The 13473-nt window shown below is 39.6% G+C and overlaps 1 protein-coding gene across 3 annotated transcripts in view; it reads left to right on the top strand.

Moving 5' to 3' along the window:
• LOC117331449 (TBC1 domain family member 30-like) overlaps positions 1-13473 on the top strand; it is an 84143-nt gene that overhangs the window by 21086 nt on the left and 49584 nt on the right. For 2 of the 3 annotated variants that reach the window (XR_004533551.1, XM_033890167.1), the window contains exon 3: positions 13072-13199. Coding sequence is in view for 2 of the 3 variants with exons in the window: in XM_033890167.1 (XP_033746058.1) it covers positions 13072-13199 (128 nt within the window). In the remaining variant the exon portion in view is untranslated. Of the gene's footprint in view, positions 1-849; positions 4945-13071; positions 13200-13473 lie in introns of those variants that run through there. The other variant, XM_033890168.1, reaches the window with a different exon arrangement.

Raw genomic sequence — 13473 nt, 5'->3', positions numbered from 1 at the left:
AAGCTCCCTCCACGCACCAAACACAGAAACATCATATCTGTGATGAACGAGATCGCTATATCTTGTCGCTGTATATATGTGGTTAGTGATTTGATGGGGTGGTGACATATCGCATCGTTAACCTGATGGTCTTAATTAACGTTTTACGTGAAACAATATGTATGAATATATGAAGATATATATGTTTAAACATATATACATTATTCAGAATATATTATTCAGAATATATGTATATATAATTTAGTATTCGTTATAAGTTATCTGACATGTCGATACATACACACACACATATATATATATACGTATAGGTTTCATTATTGTAAATTGTATTCTTGTTTCCTGTACCCAACGTCTGTCGGGTTAGTCTCCCACGTTAAGCTGACCAGACTTAATCTTGGACCTTCCTCCCTACTGCACTACAATGGATTTGTCGGAAGTGAAATAAATTATGCATCACCAGGAAAGCCAGTTTGACGCAATTTCATTCAAACGTAAGATCCAATAATCGTGTAAATATAGGTAGAAGTTTTTACCAATAAAATCCCCACATGTTTTAGACGTAATTATGTTTCCGTGGGGTGCCTGTTTATTTTGAGGATGCGCATAGGTTTGTAGGTTACTATGAGTGAGTTTGGAATGTGGCATTGCTATCGATCTCTACACTGACCATAGTCCTGTTGACCGGTGTGGAGTTATTAAAATAGATTGACACCGTTCCTTCATTGACGTAGGTAGGCACGGGTTGGAGAACCCTACACTTGGTGAAGGGATGTTCGTCACGACACAGGGTAGGTACATTCTCTCTGTATGTATGTGTAAATATGTATATAGTACAAACTGTTATAAACTTATCGTTAAATAATGAGACATCTGTATGTCGGATGAAGTAGGCCAGTATTTTCGAGTAATACACTGGAGATTTTAAGCGTTATTGTGGATATTTTATATTTATGTTTATGGAATCGTAAATTCGTCAACGATGATGCTGTTTGAGTAAGCGTTTTGAGAGTTCAGTGAGCTGGTGCTGGTCGTTATCAGCGAGCCATTTACATCAACCCCCAACACTTCAAAACGACATCACAGGTGAAGGTCCGTTATCAATTATAGACGCTGTACAGGTTCGTTGGTAAAAACTCTTTGACGTTACCTGTGAGCGTATAATTACAGGTAAGGGGACCGAATATTGACTTTATATTATCTACCTGTGGAACAAATACACGCTGGGTAAATGATGGATTTATTAGGATTGATTTTGTGACACACCCGTACGTAGATAATTTAACTGTTGGCTCGGCAGATTATGGACCAATCTCCTTATGATAGCTTTATATAAGGATGGATAGCAGACGTTCTATGAAGTTGAATTTGGTATGCGGATTATATATATATATAACACGTATTTCTAATGAAAAGACGGATCAAAAGAAAACAGTATGACTATACTATACGGACCAGAATGTGACAGCTGCTCTTTGGAAGGAAACCCACGTGTCTACAGAACATCCATTTCCGACAGAGAAGTGTTTTGAAGATGGTTTTAACGGCAGCTATTTCATCCGAAGGGGAAATTAGCTTGACTGGAATCTTGTCCTATTTATCACAAGAGAATCACTTAGTCAGAGGTTTAACCGTTTATCACTACAAGCGTGCTCTGTGATGTGATAGAACACATGCTCCCGGGAACATGTTCGTTGCCCAAATTAATGGACCCACTTCAATCTCCTCACCCTTATTTGCCGAGGTCGACGAGATATTGATTTCTGAGATATCGATTTTGTGTCCAATATTTCAGTACTATCGTAGTTGTGTGTTTGGTGGGAACCCCGTAGGTAATAACGTACACACTGTGTTTGGTAGGAACCCCGTCGGTAGTAACGGTACACAGTGTGTTTGGTAGGAACTCCGTCGGTAGTAACGGTACATAGTGTATTTGGTAGGAACCCCGTCGGTAGTAACGGTACACAGTGTGTTTGGTAGGAACCCCGTCGGTAGTAACGATACATAGTGTGTTTGGTAGGAACCCCGTCGGTAGTAACGGTACACAGTGTGTTTGGTAGGAACCCCGTCGGTAGTAACGGTACACAGTGTGTTTGGTAGGAACCCCGTCGGTAGTAACGGTACACAGTGTGTTTGGTAGGAACCCCGTCGGTAGTAACGATACATAGTGTGTTTGGTAGGAACCCCGTCGGTAGTAACGATACATAGTGTGTTTGGTAGGAACCCCGTCGGAAGTAACGGTACACAGTGTGTTTGGTAGGAACCCCGTCGGTAGTAACGGTACACAGTGTGTTTGGTAGGAACCCCGTCGGTAGTAACGATACATAGTGTGTTTGGTAGGAACCCCGTCGGTATAATAACGTACACAGTGTGTTTGGTAGGAACCCCGTCGGTAATAACGTACACAGTGTGTTTGGTAGGAACCCCGTCGGTAGTAACGGTACACACTGTGTTTGGTAGGAACTCCGTCGGTAGTAACGGTACACAGTGTATTTGGTAGGAACCCCGTCGGTAGTAACGATACACAGTGTGTTTGGTAGGAACCCCGTCGGTAATAACGATACATAGTGTGTTTGGTAGGAACCCCGTCGGTAGTAACGTACACAGTGTATTTGGTAGGAACCCCGTCGGTAGTAACGGTACACAGTGTATTTGGTAGGAACCCCGTCGGTAGTAACGGTACACAGTGTGTTTGGTAGGAACCCCGTCGGTAGTAACGGTACACAGTGTGTTTGGTAGGAACCCCGTCGTTAGTAACGATACACAGTGTGTTTGGTAGGAACCCCGTCGGTAGTAACGGTACACAGTGTGTTTGGTGGGAACCCCGTCGATAGTAACGGTACACAGTGTGTTTGGTAGGAACCCCGTCGGTAATAACGGTACACAGTGTGTTTGGTAGGAACCCCGTCGGTAATAACGGTACACAGTGTGTTTGGTAGGAACCCCGTCGGTATAATAACGGTACACAGTGTGTTTGGTAGGAACCCCGTCGGTAGTAACGGTACACAGTGTGTTTGGTGGGAACCCCGTCGATAGTAACGGTACACAGCGTGTTTGGTAGGAACCCCGTCGGTATAATAACGGTACACAGTGTGTTTGGTAGGAACCCCGTCGGTAGTAACGGTACACAGCGTGTTTGGTAGGAACCCCGTCGGTAATAACGTACACAGTGTGTTTGGTAGGAACCCCGTCGGTAGTAACGGTACACAGTGTGTTTGGTGGGAACCCATCGGTAAGTCAATTCCTTGAACAGTGAACTACATTCAGGTAAAAAGTCATCTTGGAAAATCTGAATCTTTGAAGGTGTGATGACCGTTGTAGCAAGGACGTAAAGACTGTTTGGAAGTTATAAAAGAACAAGCACACAAGAAGTGGAAATCGGGGGAAAAATCAATGGACGGCGTAATATGGCAGAACCGACTCCTGTAGTTATATTCCGGAAGAATATTGCCACACAGACCATTTTGGAGTACTAAACATATAATTCAAATATCGATCGTTATGTATGAGAAGTATTGAAGTTTGGTCAATAGCTGTGTTTCTACCATCGGCCTTTGGACGTATGTACGGGAAATATTGATTCTTCCGAAGTGAATACGATTATAATCGATCGGGAGAAAGTAAGACGGTTGTTCCACAGAAAGGTTTTACCGGGGATAACTTTAGAAGAGAGTAGACCAAGTTTTTCAATAATTGAACTTTATACCAAACGACAGAAACTAGCGCAGGGCGTGTAAGTGTTGTTCTACATTGACTGAACGACTTGATGTGGTATTGACTTTCAAACGGTGGACGTGACGGTATCCAATGGACAAACCCCTGACGTGACTTCTCTTTGTTTTGGAAAGGACTTCACATTAGAAAACAACCTGAGGGAATCAATTTCAATTATCGTTCAGGGATTTGGTATTGATCTGGCGTCTTTGTGCTGGCCTAGCTCACAAACTACCCAAAAGTCGATACTGATGTAAAACTGAAGTGCGGAAATAAATAGTTTTCTTATACATGTAGAGGTGTATATGCAAGGTTTTTGCTTGATTTTGTACCCAAAGTTCGTACAGCTAGTGTCTCTCGTTGCCAGGAATTTACTTTGGATAAAAAGACAGATCGGTTACAGTATATGAATATATACTTGTGTTTATAGTCTCGGCTCAACCCGTCACCTTGGATACCTACCTATGCGTGAATTAACTAATTGTTACTGTGAAATAACTGGAGGTGTCAATGCTGTTCTGTGACAGGGGGCATCTGTCGGTCACATTCGCAATGGAGCTCTCGTCGAGAAAGCACGTCGCTGAATGATCCAGTAGTACGGGATCGCTGAGTCTGTGAACACGTGTCTAACGCGAGTGCACGTGCCAGAATGTGTTTGATGGTATCTGACATCGTTGCATTGAAAACTTAAACATTGCGTGACTTCGAGTATCAGTCAAACGGTACACTAGTGTGTATGGGCAGAGATTGAACTGGTGCTGTTTTAAAACAAAGGGAAGTAGAGTTTCAATAATTTCCAAAATGTTAGTGTGCCCCTTGTGTTTTTGATCGGCTGTTCCATCCATTACGTGGGTGTGCTGTCATTACTTGGAAACCGGTACCTGATCATACACGGAGTATAACAGCCTACTCAAAGTTGGCTGTGACGTGCACCTCGTAGGAAAACATGAGTGAGATGTTCCTATGGGAATTGATTTTATGATATTCCTTATTTATATATATCCCACGGCGTTGGTGTAGCTAGCACCTTACCGACGGTACCAAGTTAGTGGTATACACACCCTGGTTGTGACGCCAACAGATAGTCGCGTGCTAGTGATAGCCATGTAACTCTCTACTCCAGAGACGGAAATATTGGACTTACGTCAATGATGTTTGGATTTCTCAACAATATCAGTATGGGTCGTCCCTTCCCGCCGGAGCGATCGATGAATGAGTACAAGACAAAGACAGGTAACGCTAGTGTTTTACATTGAAGAAAAGGGATTCCCATGAGTTGGCGCCGCTGTAAAAGCGACTTCTTTCGTTAGTTGATTGGGATACACAATACGTATTCTTTTGTTGGTTAATTCAATGACAGATTACTTTCCCTGATGTTTTGTGACAAATGCAAACTATTCAAACGGAGGTTACATTTATATAACTATTGGGGTCAAAGAGGGTGACTTATTCGGTGGGTTGAATGTGGTCAAAGAGCATGACTATTCGGTGGATGTATTGGGATTTAAGAGAGTGACTTATACTGTGGACGAGTGTGGTCAAAGAGCATGACTATTCCGTGGGTTGAATAAATATGGTAAAAAGGATGACTTGATATTCTGTGGGTTTTGATGGCGGTTTAAAAGAGTGACTTAATTATTCTATGGGTTGAATATTGTCAAAATTAGTTACTTCTAAGGATTTATTGGGTATTGACCAACAGTTACTCTCTTTGAAGAAGAGTGACTTTGGGTCAAAAGGTTAGCTGGTAGTGACTGAATAATGTGTTACTTGATAGGGACTGAAGGGTAAGAGAGAGAGGCTATATCTTCTCCTATATGTTTGGTGTGGAGGTGTGAAAATTAACTTCACTTCTAATGTCTGATGTTGATGGAGATCTGTCTGATGTGGTCAGTCCTTAATGACTGTTTACATCACTCTATGTCGATGTGGTCAGTCCTTAATGACTGTTTACATCACTCTATGTCTGATGTTGATGGAGATCTGTCTGATGTGGTCAGTCCTTAATGACTGTTTACATCACTCTATGTCTGATGTGGTCAGTCCTTAATGACTGTTTACATCACTCTATGTCTGATGTTGATGGAGATCTGTCTGATGTGGTCAGTCCTTAATGACTGTTTACATCACTCTATGTCTGATGTGGTCAGTCCTTAATGACTGTTTACATCACTCTATGTCTGATGTTGATGGAGATCTGTGTGATGTGGTCAGTCCTTAATGACTGTTTACATCACTCTATGTGTGATGTTGATGGAGATCTGTCTGATGTGGTCAGTCCTTAATGACTGTTTACATCACTATGTCTGATGTGGTCAGTCCTTAATGACTTGTTTACATCACTTGGAGATCTATGTGATGTGGTCAGTCCTTAATGACTGTTTACATCACTCTATGTCTGATGTTGATGGAGATCTGTCTGATGTGGTCAGTCCTTAATGACTGTTTACATCACTCTATGTCTGATGTGGTCAGTCCTTAATGACTGTTTACATCACTCTATGTCTGATGTTGATGGAGATCTGTCTGATGTGGTCAGTCCTTAATGACTGTTTACATCACTCTATGTCTGATGTTGATGGAGATCTGTGTGATGTGGTCAGTCCTTAATGACTGTTTACATCACTCTCTGTCTGATGTGGTCAGTCCTTAATGACTGTTTACATCACTCTATGTCTGATGTGATGGAGATCTGTCTGATGTGGTCAGTCCTTAATGACTGTTTACATCACTCTATGTCGATGTTGATGGAGATCGTCTGATGTGGTCAGTCCTTAATGACTGTTTACATCACTCTATGTCTGATGTGATGGAGATCTGTGTGATGTGGTCAGTCCTTAATGACTGTTACCTCACTCTATGTCTGATGTTGATGGATCTGTCTGATGTGGTCAGTCTTTATGGACTGTTTACATCACTCTATGTCTGATGTGGTCAGTCCTTAATGACTGTTTACATCACTCTATGTCTGATGTTGATGGAGATCTGTCTGATGTGGTCAGTCCTTAATGACTGTTTACATCACTCTATGTCTGATGTGGTCAGTCCTTAATGACTGTTTACATCACTCTATGTCTGATGTTGATGGAGATCTGTGTGATGTGGTCAGTCCTTAATGACTGTTTACATCACTCTATGTCTGATGTTGATGGAGATCTGTCTGATGTGGTCAGTCCTTAATGACTGTTTACATCACTCTATGTCTGATGTTGATGGAGATCTGTGTGATGTGGTCAGTCCTTAATGACTGTTTACATCACTCTATGTCTGATGTTGATGGAGATCTGTGTGATGTGGTCAGTCTTTAATGACTGTTTACATCACTCTTTGTCTGATGTTGATGGAGATCTGTCTGATGTGGTCAGTCCTTAATGACTGTTTACATCACTTTATGTCTGATGTTGATGTGGATCTGTCTGATGTGGTCAGTCCTTATAATGACTGTTTACATCACTCTATGTCTGATGTGGTCAGTCCTTAATGACTGTTTACATCACTCTATGTCTGATGTTAGATCTGTCTGATGTGGTCAGTCCTTAATGACTGTTTACATCACTATGTCTGATGTGGTCAGTCCTTAATGACTTGTTTACATCACTTGGAGATCTATGTGATGTGGTCAGTCCTTAATGACTGTTTACATCACTCTATGTCTGATGTTGATGGAGATCTGTCTGATGTGGTCAGTCCTTAATAACTGTTTACATCACTCTATGTCTGATGTTGATGGAGATCTGTCAGATGTGGTCAGTCCTTAATGACTGTTTACATCACTCTATGTCTGATGTTGATTGAGATCTGTCTGATGTGGTCAGTCCTTAATGACTGTTTACATCACTCTATATCTGATGTTGATGGAGATCTGTCTGATGTGGTCAGTCCTTAATGACTGTTTACATCACTCTATGTCTGATGTTGATGGAGATCTGTCTGATGTGGTCAGTCCTTAATGACTGTTTACATCACTCTATGTCTGATGTTGATGGAGATCTGTGTGATGTGGTCAGTCCTTAATGACTGTTTACATCACTCTATGTCTGATGTTGATGTAGATCTGTCTGATGTGGTCAGTCCTTAATGACTGTTTACGTCACTCTATGTCTGATGTTGATGGAGATCTGTGTGATGTGGTCAGTCCTTAATGACTGTTTACATCACTCTATGTCTGATGTTGATGGAGATCTGTCTGATGTGGTCAGTCCTTAATGACTGTTTACATCACTCTATGTCTGATGTTGATGGAGATCTGTGTGATGTGGTCAGTCCTTAATGACTGTTTACATCACTCTATGTCTGATGTTGATGGAGATCTGTGTGATGTGGTCAGTCCTTAATGACTGTTTACATCACTCTATGTCTGATGTGGTCAGTCCTTAATGACTGTTTACATCACTCTATGTCTGATGTTGATGGAGATCTGTCTGATGTGGTCAGTCCTTAATGACTGTTTACATCACTCTATGTCTGATGTGGTCAGTCCTTAATGACTGTTTACATCACTCTATGTCTGATGTTGATGGAGATCTGTCTGATGTGGTCAGTCCTTAATGACTGTTTACATCACTCTATGTCTGATGTGGTCAGTCCTTAATGACTGTTTACATCACCTATGTCTGATGTTGATGGAGATATGTCTGATGTGGTCAGTCCTTAATGACTGTTTACATCACTCTATGTCTGATGTGGTCAGTCCTTAATGACTGTTTACATCACTCTATGTCTGATGTGGTCAGTCCTTAATGACTGTTTACATCACTCTATGTCTGATGTTGATGGAGATCTGTGTGATGTGGTCAGTCTTAATGACTGTTACATCACTCTATGTCTGATGTTGATGGAGATCTGTGTGATGTGGTCAGTCCTTAATGACTGTTTACATCACTCTATGTCTGATGTTGATGGAGATCTGTCTGATGTGGTCAGTCCTTAATGACTGTTTACATCACTCTATGTCGATGTGGTCAGTCCTTAATGACTGTTTACATCACTCTATGTCTGATGTGGTCAGTCCTTAATGACTGTTTACATCACTCTAATGTCTGATGTGGTCAGTCCTTAATGACTGTTTACATCACTCTATGTCTGATGTTGATGGAGATCTGTTTGATGTGGTCAGTCCTTAATGACTGTTTACATCCTCTATGTCTGATGTTGATGGAGATCTGTCTGATGTGGTCAGTCCTTAATGACTGTTTACATCACTCTATGTCTGATGTTGATGGAGATCTGTGTGATGTGGTCAGTCCTTAATGACTGTTTACATCACTCTATGTCTGATGTGGTCAGTCCTTAATGACTGTTTACATCACTCTATGTCTGATGTTGATGGAGATCTGTGTGATGTGGTCAGTCCTTAATGACTGTTTACATCACTCTATGTCGATGTGGTCAGTCCTTAATGACTGTTTACATCACTCTATGTCTGATGTTGATGGAGATCTGTCTGATGTGGTCAGTCCTTAATGACTGTTTACATCACTCTATGTCTGATGTTGATGGAGATCTGTGTGATGTGGTCAGTCCTTAATGACTGTTTACATCACTCTATGTCTGATGTTGATGGAGATCTGTCTGATGTGGTCAGTCCTTAATGACTGTTTACATCACTCTATGTCTGATGTGGTCAGTCCTTAATGACTGTTTACATCACTCTATGTCTGATGTGGTCAGTCCTTAATGACTGTTTACATCACTCTATGTCTGATGTTGATGGAGATCTGTCTGATGTGGTCAGTCCTTAATGACTGTTTACATCACTCTATGTCTGATGTTGATGGAGATCTGTCTGATGTGGTCAGTCCTTAATGACTGTTTACATCACTCTATGTCTGATGTTGATGGAGATCTGTGTGATGTGGTCAGTCCTTAGTGACTGTTTACATCACTCTATGTCTGATGTTGATGGAGATCTGTCTGATGTGGTCAGTCCTTAATGACTGTTTACATCACTCTATGTCTGATGTGGTCAGTCCTTAATGACTGTTTACATCACTCTATGTCTGATGTGGTCAGTCCTTAATGACTGTTTACATCACTCTATGTCTGATGTTGATGGAGATCTGTGTGATGTGGTCAGTCCTTAATGACTGTTTACATCACTCTATGTCTGATGTGGTCAGTCCTTAATGACTGTTTACATCACTCTATGTCTGATGTTGATGGAGATCTGTCTGATGTGGTCAGTCCTTAATGACTGTTTACATCACTCTATGTCTGATGTGGTCAGTCCTTAATGACTGTTTACATCACTCTATGTCTGATGTTGATGGAGATCTGTCTGATGTGGCCAGTCCTTAATGACTGTTTACATCACTCTATGTCTGATGTTGATGGAGATCTGTGTGATGTGGTCAGTCCTTAATGACTGTTTACATCACTCTATGTCTGATGTGGTCAGTCCTTAATGACTGTTTACATCACTCTATGTCTGATGTTGATGGAGATCTGTCTGATGTGGTCAGTCCTTAATGACTGTTTACATCACTCTATGTCTGATGTTGATGGAGATCTGTCTGATGTGGTCAGTCCTGAATGACTGTTTACATCACTCTATGTCTGATGTGGTCAGTCCTTAATGACTGTTTACATCACTCTATGTCTGATGTTGATGGAGATCTGTGTGATGTGGTCAGTCCTTAATGACTGTTTACATCACTCTATGTCTGATGTGGTCAGTCCTTAATGACTGTTTACATCACTCTATGTCTGATGTTGATGGAGATCTGTCTGATGTGGTCAGTCCTTAATGACTGTTTACATCACTCTATGTCTGATGTGGTCAGTCCTTAATGACTGTTTACATCACTCTATGTCTGATGTTGATGGAGATCTGTCTGATGTGGCCAGTCCTTAATGACTGTTTACATCACTCTATGTCTGATGTTGATGGAGATCTGTGTGATGTGGTCAGTCCTTAATGACTGTTTACATCACTCTATGTCTGATGTGGTCAGTCCTTAATGACTGTTTACATCACTCTATGTCTGATGTTGATGGAGATCTGTCTGATGTGGTCAGTCCTTAATGACTGTTTACATCACTCTATGTCTGATGTGGTCAGTCCTTAGTGGCTGTTTACATCACTCTATGTCTGATGTGGTCAGTCCTTAATGACTGTTTACATCACTCTATATGTCTGATGTTGATGGAGATCTGTATGTTCCTATATTCCTATTGTCTCATTTCAACAGGAATTAATATTCCTATTGTCTCATTTCAACAGGAATCAATATTCCTATTGTCTCATTTCAACAGGAATTAATATTCCTATTGTCTCATTTCAACAGGAATTAATATTCCTATTGTCTCATTTCAACAGGAATTAATATTCCTGTTGTCTCATTTCAACAGGAATTAATATTCCTATTGTCTCATTTCAACAGGAATTTATATTCCTGTTGTCTCATTACAACAACTTAAGATCCATACAATCTTGTCCCGTGCTTGACTATTCCACTAGAAATCTGTTAAGAGAATGACCTTACTGGTTGTTATCCTAACGTCATTGATTGTCAGTCCTAAATGTCAAGATGTTTATTTTCTTCAGATTAGCCTTTCTGGCAATGTCTGTTCATGTTGTGTAACATGCCCTGCAGCTCTGCGATATGTTGTGTAACATGCCCTGCAGCTCTGCGATATGTTGTGTAACATGCCCTGCAGCTCTGCGATATGTTGTGGAGTGGGGAGTTAGAAACTGTACAAAACAACTATATATGCATGATTTCGGTTATAATGATGGTAACACGTCACGATCATGAAGCAATTTTAAATCTGTAAAATTGACTAAGTTTTGTCCGAGTTATGCAATCAGAGATAATGGCATTAAAGTGATGCCATATGGGTGATTAGCTAAGCAAAACTTTAAGTCTAAATGATTTATTTGAATTTTAAAATGTTTTGGTCTTATGCTAAATTCTGCATTTAGCTCCATGGCAGTGCCATCAATGTGAGATTGGGGGCCTATATATAATATGTCTCTTAAACATATTTACTCATTCCTGGCTGTGTAAAGTAAGTCTCAGGTGAACTATCAACATAAAAAGGATGAGTCTGCTATATCATTACTGTTCAACATGCAGTTTGATAATTGGGTAGGAAGACAGTCTTTATATTTCTTAGAATGCCTTTTCTGAATTTCAGTCTCTAATGAGGCCTATCTGCATAGTGCAGCGAGATAATGATCCACTGTCTGCCTATACAAGGCATCTTAACTTCCAATTCCACCATACACTGATTTACATCTAATGGAATCATTCCAAATACAGCACAATATCAAATCAGATTCTTGGATTTCTATACCAGAATTCCAAGAACTGTAACTGACATGTTTCTATAGTGTAATTTTAAGCTTCAAATGTTGACTCAATATCCGTTATTGATAGATACAAGGGTGATAACTCTGATTATAATACAAAGACATGTTGAGTGTGCATTGTGTGGAAATTGGACTTCAGCACTGGTTTTATTGTTTTAAAAATGTCTACTGTAACAGCCCAAATTAAGGAATCTCGCATCACTGGTTGACTTATATATGACCTAGCTAACTGTAGTAAGTTTTATATATCAGCTGTAATTAGTTTTATATATCAGCTATAATAAGTTTTATATATCAGGTGTAATTAGTTTTATATATCAGCTGTAATAAGTTTTATATATCAGCTGTAATAAGTTTTATATATCAGCTGTAATAAGTTTTATATATCAGCTGTAGTAAGTTTGATATACAGTATCAGCTGTAATAAGTTTTATATATCAGCTGTAATAAGTTTTATATATCAGCTGTAGTAAGTTTTATATATCAGCTGTAATCAGCTGTAATACGTTTGATATATCAGCTGTAATAAGTTTGATATATCAGCTGTAGTAAGTTTTATATATCAGCTGTAGTAAGTTTGATATATCAGCTGTAGTAAGTTTGATATATCAGCTGTAGTAAGTTTGATATATCAGCTGTAATAAGTTTGATATATCAGCTGTAGTAAGTTTTATATATCAGCTGTAATAAGTTTTATATATCAGCTGTAGTAAGATTTATATATCAGCTACAATAAGTTTGATATATCAGCTGTAATAAGTTTTATATATTAGCTGTAATAAGTTTTATATATCAGCTATAATAAGTTTTATATATCAACTGTAATAAGTTTTATATATCAGCTGTAGTAAGTTTGATATATCAGCTGTATTAAGTTTTATATATCAGCTGTAATAAGTTTTATATATCACCTGTAATAAGTTTGATATATAAACTGTAATAAGTTTGATCTATATCAGCTGTAATACTTAGTTTGATATATCAGCTGTAATAATTTTGACAAAACTTAAATGCAGCTCAAACTGACAAATTTTCCTACTTTTCAGGAATTGATACGAGGCTACGATTCAGTCTGGAGCCTCCTCTTGGTGACAGTGCCTTCGACCAATGGAAAGATGCTATGCAAGCTGTTTCTCGGTTACCGCTGGGAATACCAGACGGATTCCGCAGAAAGGTCATTATCCTGTTTTACATGTTATATATTATTATTGAACTGTCGGGGGATGGAAATGTTATTTCTTAATTAACAGTATTTCACTGTGTTTTGTAGTAAGAATGTTTTACTCTGTAGTTATAGAATGTAGACAGATTATCATAGACAGGTAGTAGTTATAGACAGGTGATAGTTATAGACAGGCTATAGTTATAGACAGGTGATAGTTATAGACTGGTAATAGTTATAGACTGGTAATAGTTATAGACTAGGTGGTAGTTATTGACAGGTGGTA

This window comes from Pecten maximus, chromosome 7, assembly GCF_902652985.1.
Source record: "Pecten maximus chromosome 7, xPecMax1.1, whole genome shotgun sequence".
NCBI classification, from domain to species: Eukaryota; Metazoa; Mollusca; class Bivalvia; order Pectinida; family Pectinidae; genus Pecten; species Pecten maximus.
Note: the sequence above shows the minus strand (reverse complement) of the source record. Positions and strands in the feature narration are given on the sequence as shown.